The sequence below is a fragment of the Bombina bombina genome, chromosome 8 (genome assembly GCF_027579735.1).
Source record: "Bombina bombina isolate aBomBom1 chromosome 8, aBomBom1.pri, whole genome shotgun sequence".
NCBI lineage: Eukaryota > Metazoa > Chordata > Amphibia > Anura > Bombinatoridae > Bombina > Bombina bombina.
The window spans coordinates 203,910,334-203,920,498 of record NC_069506.1 but is presented as its reverse complement, the minus strand read 5'-3'; the positions used below and the strand labels follow the sequence as shown (position 1 = coordinate 203,920,498).

At 38.2% G+C, this 10,165-nt stretch overlaps 1 protein-coding gene across 1 annotated transcript in view; it reads right to left on the bottom strand.

Annotated features, from left to right (window-relative positions):
• The window catches only part of LOC128638106 (paired box protein Pax-6-like), an 88,838-nt gene that overhangs the window by 481 nt on the left and 78,192 nt on the right, over nt 1-10,165 (bottom strand). The window contains exons 5-6 of the mRNA XM_053689970.1: nt 9,141-9,238; nt 8,153-8,300 (exon numbers count right to left, since the gene is read on the bottom strand). Of these exons, the coding sequence (XP_053545945.1) occupies nt 8,153-8,300; nt 9,141-9,238 (246 nt within the window). The remainder of the gene's footprint in view (nt 1-8,152; nt 8,301-9,140; nt 9,239-10,165) is intronic.

The following is a 10,165-nucleotide window of genomic DNA, read 5'->3' as shown; positions in this document are numbered from 1 at the left end:
ATAATCACACAACACAGAATATATAATTAAACTAAGTTAAATGAACAAAAACATTTGCTAAACAGCATTATAAACCTAATAAAATAATCCCACAACACAGACTTCACTTGCATTTTTCTGCAAACAGTTCTTTCTATGCATTCCAATCTGCACTGATTTATAGACAGGAAGATCTTATTCCTTTGAAATCTGCTCTATAGCTCAGGTCTGGTTAAACTGATTAATTTCAGCTTGCTTGGCTTTGCTGCAACACAAGCGGACAGCTCCACCTACTGGCTATTTTAATTAATGCACTGCTTCTCAATGCTTTTCAATAGCAGTCACATGACTGGAAAAAAAGGTTGTTATTCTGAAACGGTGTAAATTGAACCGTTGTAAAACGAGGGCCACCTGTATATATAACCTTTTATTAAAGAAGTATTACAGGAGAATATTTCACTCCTATTTTTAAAGAAAGGGAATTCAGCACTCTTTTATATCAAACACCAGGTCCAAGTTAAAAACATCAAAAAAAATCTCAAAAAAAAAAATCTATAAAAATTCTATAAAAAGCATTGCAAACCCTAATCTAATATACCATATACAAAAATATACAAAAGGATATATGTATATATGCGCTAAAATAAGTAACCATATTTGTAACAATATATTTTGCACTGTTTAAACAACACAGATCAAATGAAACAAACATCCTTCATATCAGGATGGGTTAAAACAGGCAAATAAGTGTCCCAGTTAAATTGTTAACAGCTATAACATATGCAGTTCACAGCATTAATGCCCATATGTTCCGGTCTGTACCGCGGTTTGCACAGCACTCAAGGTTATGACCGGATAGTATAGATGCAAGCATAAATGGAGGCTTACGTGACTTGAACAGTGGATATGACTTGTATTGCCCTCCTGGGACTCCCTTTTCACAGGAGCTCGTGCACAAACGAGTATTTCATATTCATCTGTTAAGCTGCACATACTGATTCCAGAACCATTCAGGTAGCTGTGCTACACCCACCTCCAGCACAGGTGTATGCTTAATTACCATCCTCCTTCATATTAGCAAGTGTCTTTCAACAAACAGAGGGTTTCGCATATAGAAAAGTGTCCAGACTCAATTTCTGCAGTAACAAAAATAAAAACAGCCTTTTTGAAAAAAGGCTGTTATTATTTTTGTTACTGCAGAAATTGAGTCTGGACACTTTTCTATATGCGTTTGTGCACGAGCTCCTGTTCAAGTCACGTAAGCCTCCATTTATGACTTTGCTTGCATCTATACTATCCGGTCATAACCTTGAGTGCGGTGCAAACCGCGGTACAGACCGGAACATATGGGCATTAATGCTGTGAACTGCACATGTTATAGCTGTTAACTATTTGACCAGGACACTTATTTACCTGTTTTAACTTATCCTGATATGAAGAATGTTTGTTTCATTTGATCTGTGTTTAAACAGTGTAAAATATATTGTTACAAATATGGTTACTTATTTTAGCGCATATATACATATATCCTTTTGTATATTTTTGTATATGGTATATTAGATTAGGGTTTGCAATGCTTTTTTATAGAATTTGTGGCAAAGAGATTCTTTTGAGATTTTTTTTGATGTTTTTAACTTTAATCATGAATAAAGACCTGGTGTTTGATATAAAAGAGTGCTGAATTCCCTTTCTTTAAGAATAGGAGTGAAATATTCTCCTGTAACACTTCTTTAATAAAAGGTTATATATTTTTTCTAGGGCCTGCACCATTCCCTTTATTGAGGGTTCTGAACACCAAGTACCTGGTAGTAAAATCCAGGTCACAGGATTAACTTTTTCTCTCTCACTATTTAAACTATATATATATATATATATATATATATATATATATATATATATATATATATATATATATATATATATATATATATATATATATATATATACATATACACACAGTGACACAGATTTGGGAGTCACTGAGATTCATAAAGTTTTATCCTAAATATATATTGCTGTAGGCATTGAATTTATTCCAAAACTTAAAGGGACAGTCTACTTGAAAATTTGTATTGTTTAAAAAGATTGATAATCCCTTTATTACCCATTCTCCAGTTTTGCATAACCAACACAGTTATATTACTGATTACCTTGTATCTAAGCCTCTGCAAACTGCCCCCTTATCTCAGTGCTTTTGACAGACATGCAGTTTAGCCAATCAGTGCAGACTCCTAAATAACTCCACAGGCGTGAGCACAATGTTATTTATGACACACATGAACTAGCACTGTCTAACTGTGAAAAACTTTCAAAATGCTCTGAGCTAAAATGCGGTTTTCAACGGTTTAGAAATCAGTTTGAGCCTACCTAGGTTTAGCTTTTCAAAAATATCACCAAGGCAAATTTGATGATAAAAGTAAATTGGAAAGTTATTTAAAATTGCATGCCCTATTGGAATCATGAAAGTTTCATTTTGACTAGACTGTCCCTTTAAGCCTGAATATCATAGGACCCATGGCCACATTCCTGTGAATCTTAACTTCTGATTATTTAAATAGGAAAGAAGGATTTTTTTTTAAACCTTGAACAGCTTTTGCTTAGAGGCATTACACTCAACACATGCTAAACAGTTTTCTGCATGAAAAGGTTTAAAAGGACATTGTACTTGTAATGTTCTCCTCTTTATGTATTTCCAATGATCCACTTCACCTGGAGCATATTCATTTATTTGCAAACAGATCCTTTACCTTTTATTTGATATTGAAAATAGCTGCTTTTGAGTGTTAAAAACTGCCACCTATAGTGAAATTTTGAACAAAGAAAAACTTTCTAACCAAGAGGCAGCAGCAAAAATCATCTTCCCAGTGGGTATGGAGGAGAGAGCCCAGCTCATGTATTCTCTTGCAACAGTTCTGAATACAATAAGCTCTTATTGTAAAGAAGAGTAAATTGGACCTTTTAAGTTAAAAGTATTTGTTTTGATTTATGCTATTAGGAAATGCACATCTGGTCCATGCGGTCATTGGCTGATAAGGAAGACCCCCAACAGCTCTGTTGGTTGATTGTGACCCACAAGCATAAAAAAAGTTCCCTTTTCAGCAAAGGAACATCTATTTAAAAAAAAAAAACTGCCAACCATATTTAAAGGCCCTCTTTTAGATATGATTAAAAAATGCCCCTTTAAGGTTAATTCAAATGACTCACTATAGTAAAGTCACTGTGTAAATTGTTTAAAAAAAAACAAAACAAAAAAATAAAACCTTGTAAAGGTGCTTGCGAATTGACACTGTTACTAACAGAGTATGCCATACAGTTCCATATCAATATTGGGGGGCAGTTATGATGAGGAGCATACTTTTCTACTACATTCTCCTACTTTTCTTACTCAAATCCTTTTTTCTTCCCCACGTATTTCTTTCCTTGTACTGAATAGAGTTAGGGGCATGTAAAAAATAAATTACCTTGCATGTCTATGGTTTTAATACCTTTGAGAATTGAGAGTGCTACTGTAATGCGCCCAAGGAAAGCCACTGATCAAAATGGAAAAAAATATAATTAATTTTTTAATCAAAGGGAAACTTTTAATAAGCTGCAGGTAGACAAAGTTCACAGGCAGGCAACCTGTCCAGCTGTATTTAGCACCAGCAATCCTGCATCCTCCAGCAGTACATAAGATTGCACAAAGACTCTCTTGGGTAATCCTACTACCCCTTGCTCAGCAAAGCAAGACATCTATTTTGTTGAACGTTAGCCTTGAGCTGGACTTTCCTGAAGTAAAGTTTATACAGCAATGTATTCTTTATCTTTGCCAGTTTGTACAACAATGTTTTACCATTACTCTAAGGATTCATATTTTGTTGCGTGCTGGTATCTGTACTGTATGTCAAGCTTGCCTTAACGAATTCTCTAATTTAATCAGTTCTTTATTATTAAAAGTATGGTTTTACATTTCTAGCCAGGTAGCCTGTGGTCCTACTGTATAAATCCCTCTCCTATATTATTGCTTTGCTTTTTTGTACAAGGCTTGCTGTGCGTGAACGTGTCTATGTGTGCAAAAAGAGAGACGGTTTACGTGTGTGAGATAGCATGTTTATGTGAGACATTATTTGTGTGTGAGAGACACTGGGGCCCATTTCTCAAGCTCTGTATGGAGCTTGAAGGGCCGTGTTTCTGAGAAGCCTTCAGACTCACCAGAAACAACAGTTTTAACCTGTCTGCCTGCTCTGAGGAGGCGGACAGAGATTGCGTGGAATGATTGACACCCCCTGCTAGCAGTGGGGGCGGCGTTGCACCAGCAGTTCACAAGAGCTGCTGGTGCAATGCTGAATGTCGGACAGACATTTCATAAATAGGCCCCACTGTGTATGTGTGTGTGTGAGAGAAAATGTGTGAGAGACAGAGTGTGAGAGAGACACTGTGTATGTGTGTGTGTGAGAGAAAATGTGTGAGCAGGGCCGGTGCTAGGACTTTTGGCTACACAGGCGAGGATACATTTTGCCCCCCCCCGATTACATACAACTTCATTTCTAGTCTTTTGACAAACTGTTACAGATATGTGCTAACAAAACCTACAGATAGGGTTGCCACCCATCCCTTAAAATACAGAACACTTATAAGTTACACATGCTGCAGGGTGTGCAGGGAGGAATATAAATAGTGCTGTCCAGAAACACAATACATGTTCCTCCCTGCACACCCTGCAGCATGTGTAACTCATAAGTGCCAAGGAAAACATGGCTGAGGTGGCAACCCTACCTACAGATAACAACTATTATCTATAATTATTGAGAAAATAATTCCCCATTTGGGTGTCCGTGTGTGTGAGAAGTGAGGCACTTTGATCAAACTGACAGCTACCAGCTAAATGGTTATATGATTCTGCAGAAAATATGATCACACAACTCTTTGGCTGGTTAGCTGTCAGATTAATTAAATAAGTCCTGAGTACTGTGAATCGTATCATTACTTACCACTAGCACTATTCAGTACCTATAACCAGTGAGTGTCATCTGATACTGCTCTTTAATCAAAGCTGTAGATATACCTCCCAACATTTTTAAATAGCCAAAGAGGGACACTTTTCTTACTCAGCTAACCCCCCCCCCGTACTATATTCTATTACACACTCATACACAAACATTTTTACACACCTATTTACACACACAGTTATACACCTACACATACATACATGGTCATACACACATTTACACACACACACACAGTTATACACCTACATACATTCATGCTCATACACACATATTTACACGCAGTTATACACCTATATACATTCATGCTCATACACACATATTTACTCACACACACTCACATGCACAGTTATACACCTACATACATACATGCTCATACACACATATTTACACACACAGTTACACACACACTGACTTATATATACACACACATACACAGTTATAGAGACACGCACACTTATACACATTTATACACACATGCAGTTATGCACACACATTTATACACACATGCACAGTTATACACACGTACACATTTATACGCATACACACATATATGCATACACAGTTGCACACACATATCTTAAATAAGCCTTGTGATCTAAGTAATGCAAGGTACATAGTGAACACTATCAATTTACCCATGGGACTACAAATTTACCCCTAAAAGCCAATACAAATAATCACCTCATAGGAGATACTTTGAGAGCAACAAAACTACAAGTGTTGCAGGGTTTTTATAATATCACCACTATTAGCAGAGGAGTAGGTACAATTAATTTGCTCTTATCTGTTCCAGCTTAATAAAAATCAGTAAATATTACAGGGAGGGCATTATCATGGTCAAGCTGCCTGGGACTGGAAAATCTGTTTAGGGGTTTGTGTTAATAAAATATTGCAATTACAGGGGATACTGCCCTCCCCTGTAATATTTACTGGGTTTTATTAAGCAGGAACAGATAAGAGCAAATTAATTATTATTCATTCACATTTTAATTTATTACTTTATACATTTTTTGTTGACATATTGATAGCATTTACTCCATTATCTATGTCTCTTTAACTCTATACAGCGCTAATGGTGTATCTACCTGTATTTTACCAAACCCCATCCCCACTTGTCATGTAGAATTGTTACTGTATTGCTCAGAAGTACAGAACAGTGGGGTAATCACATTTTGCCAGTCCATAAACCACTTACTAGCTATTTAATTTTACATTACATGCATATACATTGCAATAGCCCAGCCTATTAAACCTTTATAGAAACATGTCTGCCCCATTTACCTTACAACGGAAAACAACCTGATGCTCCACATCTTCATTTTAGTGTAATCTAAATTCAATTAATCCTGTTTCTCAATCCAGGATTCCAGCAGGATTTTTTATACAACTGATTCCCGCCACTTTAGGAACAACTCCTCTATATCGCTAAAGAGCCTGAACTAATTGCTAGCTCTGGCGTAGGTTCCTGCTGAACTTCTGAACAGTCAGATGTACCTGGCTTGCAGTGCAGCCTCCTGAAATGGCTGGTGTGGGCCGCAGCACCTGTAAACTCACAAGGCCTGCATGGGTCGGTGTACCGGGTGGGCGGTATTAGTTGGTCAGTACCGTGGGGGGTGGGCTCAGCCAATGAACTGCAATGTGACTTCCTCTTCCTGCACCGATGTGCTTACATTGCTAGTATCCAGTACTAGTGTCTGCGCATGCGTTTAGCCTCCTAGCCTGAATCAAGAGTCCACTAACGCTTACAGAGTGTTTGACTGGTAACTTTATGACTTCTGTCACTACTCATTTCTGATTGGCCCTATCACCCATTAGGAAAGGTGAGGGGAAAAATAAAAATGAGTATGGACTGGACAGTTAACAAATTTGTCTGAGCCTAAAAAGATAAGGGAGGATAAAAGTAAAAAATAAAAAAATCATGCTGCTCTAAATTGCGCCCCCCTGCTGAGGCGCCCTAAGGTGGTTGCCTATATACAAACGCCGGCCCTGTGTGTGAGAGACAGAGAGTGTGTGAGAGAGACACTGTGTATGTGTGTGAGAGAGAGTTTGTTTGAGAAAATGTGCAATGCCACCCCCTGAAGATTCGCCGCCAATCAGCCGCTAGCAGGGAGTGTCAATCAGCCCGATCGTATAGGATCAGGCGGATCGATGTCCACAGCCTCAGAGCAGGCGTACCAGTTATGGAGCAGTGGTTTTTAGACCGCTGCTTCATAATTGCTTTTTCCGGCGAGCCTGAAGGAGCTTGATAATTCGGCCCCATTGTGTATGTGTGTGTGAGACAGAGAGTGTGTGAGAGAGCATGTTTGTGAGAGACACTGTGTATGTGTGTGAGAGAGTGTGTGTGAGAGAAAATGTGTTAGAGAAAGACAGTGTGTGAGAGAGAGTGTGTTTGGGAATGTCTATGTGTGGCACTGTGGAGAGATAGACGTTGTGCATGTTTGTGAGAGAGCATGTTTGTGTGAGACACTATTTGTGTGAGAGAGAGACACTGTGTATGTGTGAGAGACAGAGAGTGTGTGTGTGTGAGAGACAGAGAGTGTGTGTGTGTGTGAGAGACAGAGAGTGTGTGAGAGACAAAGGGGCCTATCTATCAAGCTCCGTACACGGAGCTTGAGGGCCCGTGCTTCTGGCGAGCCTCCAGGCTCGCCAGAAACACCAGTTATGAAGCAGCGGTCTAAAGACCGCTGCTCCATAACCCTGTCTGCCTGCTGTGATGAGTCGGACAGGAATCGCCGCAATTCAACCCGATCGAGTACGATCGGGTTGATTGACACCCCCCTGCTGGCGGCCGATTAGCCGCGAGACAGCAGGGGGCGGCGTTGAATGCTGAATACGGAGAGCGTATTGCTCTCCGCATTCATCGATGTCTGTTGGACATGATCTGCACTGTCGGATCAGATCTGACAGACATTTGTTAAATAGGCCTCAGAGTGTGTGAGAGAGAGAGTGTGTGTTTGTGAATGTCTGTGTGTGTGTGTATATGTGTTATTACCTTTACAACATTTTCAAGTTTGACTACATTCAAGAATAAAGTGCACACAATTTAGTTACTTGGCCAATAAATGCACAGGTAAAAAAAAAAAAATGAACACAGCTAAAGAAAATAAAAAAAATAGAGGGAACATTGATCCTGAGTATTGATAAAAGACCCCATTTTCTCTACTCCACTCATAAAATACACTTACCTGTAGAGCCAGTAGCATTGGATCCGAGGCTCTGGTTGTTCATATGCGTCTGTAGTTGAGGAGATGTGTACGCATCATAACTGCGCACACTCACTGTAGGGCTGGATGGTATCATACATGAATAAGATGACGTCTGGCTCGCTACTGGCTAAAAAGCAGGCAATACAATGTAAGTAGAATAATATTGCTGATGTCTCCATTGAAAACAAGCATTTCAGTGTAGAGTATTTCAAGTAAATGCAGAGACAGGTAGACAGACAGAGACAGATAGACAGACAGGGCTAGTACTCTCTGGATTTTTCAATGTAAACAGGAATGAATGCCCTGAAATGTTATATAATAAAAGTTCTTTAAATGGAAAAATCCAGCAACTGCTGATTTATAAATAGCTGATCTGTTAAAATACAACCATTTTCTCACATTATTTTTCTTATGGTAGATCAGCTATTTTTTATATGTATATTAAATACAGTTGTTTACTATATCTTTATAAGGCATCTCCTAAGGAAGCGTGCTGCCAGCTCTGAAAAGTAATTGCTAAGCATTCTTTGTAATAGTCACATAGATGTGTGTACAGATTAAAAGGACATTAAACCCCAAATGTTTCTTTCATGGTTCAGATAGAACATACAATTTATACAACTTTCCAATGTACTTCTTTTATCAAATTTGCTTAATTCTTTTGGTATCCTTTGTTGAAGAAGCAACAATGCACTAGACAAATATATAGAGGTACATATTTGCAGCGACCAATCAGCAGCTAGCTTCCAATAGTGCATTATTGCTCCTAAGCATACCTAGGTATGCTTTTCAACAAATGATACAAAAAGAACAAAGTAAGTAACAGGAGTAAATTGGAAAGTTGTTTAAAACTGCATTCTCCATCTGAATCGTGAAAGTTTTTTATTTTTATTGTCCTGTCCCTTTAAAGTATTTTCTACGGTGTGGTCTCACTGTAAGAAGAATATTGTACAATGCGGGTACCCACCTGGATAGGTAGGTTGTTCGGCATGGTAAAATTTGGAAGAGGGGGGAGAGAGCCGTAACTGTTTGCGATTGCTGCCTCACTTCTGCCAAGCACTGCACCTAGAACATACAGAATATGATGCATTAAAGGAATAGTATAGTCAAATTTAAACTTTCATGATTTAGATAGAGCATGCAATTTTAAGCAACTTTCTAATGTACTCCTATTAATTCTTTTTCGTTCGCTTAGTATCTTTATTTTAAAAAGCTGGAATGTAAGCTTAGAAGCTGACCTATTTTTGGTTCAGCACCTGGGTAGCGCTTGCTGATTGGTGTCTAAATGTAGCAATCCAATCAGCAAGCGCTAACCAGGTGCTGAACCAAAAATGGGTCAGCTTCTAAGCTTACATTCCAGCTTTTTAAAATAAAGATACCAATAGAACGAAGAAAAATTGATAATAGGAGTACATTAGAAAGTTGCTTAAAATTGCCTGCTCTGTCTGAATTACAAAAGTTTATTTTAGACTATACTATCCCTTTAACAACATACAAGTTTTAAGCAAATTTAATTTAGAAAATGGATCACAAGGGTTTTAAATCTGCACTAATCCTGCTTACACCATACAACTATTATCTGGGATCGGTTGGGAAGTACAGCTTGAAGAAACAGTTTGTGAACCCTTTGAAATAACCTGGATTTCTGCATTGATTACTCATAAAGCGCTAGATTACGAGTTGTGTACTAACTGTAGCGCACAAGTGATATAGGGCCAGATTATAAGTGGAGCGCAATATATCGCTTTCACTAAATAAATATTTGCGTTCTACTTTGTAATACCAGCACGCGCTAATGTGAGCTGGTATTACAAGTTAGGCGCAATGCGAATGCAACCTTGTGTTTGCATTACACCTAACTTGTATTTCCTCTCATGAGAGAGCGCTTCCATAGGCGTGAATGGGAGCCTCTTTCTGATGCCGTTAGAGAACATTAAAATGTTCTCCCACTTACAGGATAATCTACTTTTTATTGTAAATACATATTTCTAT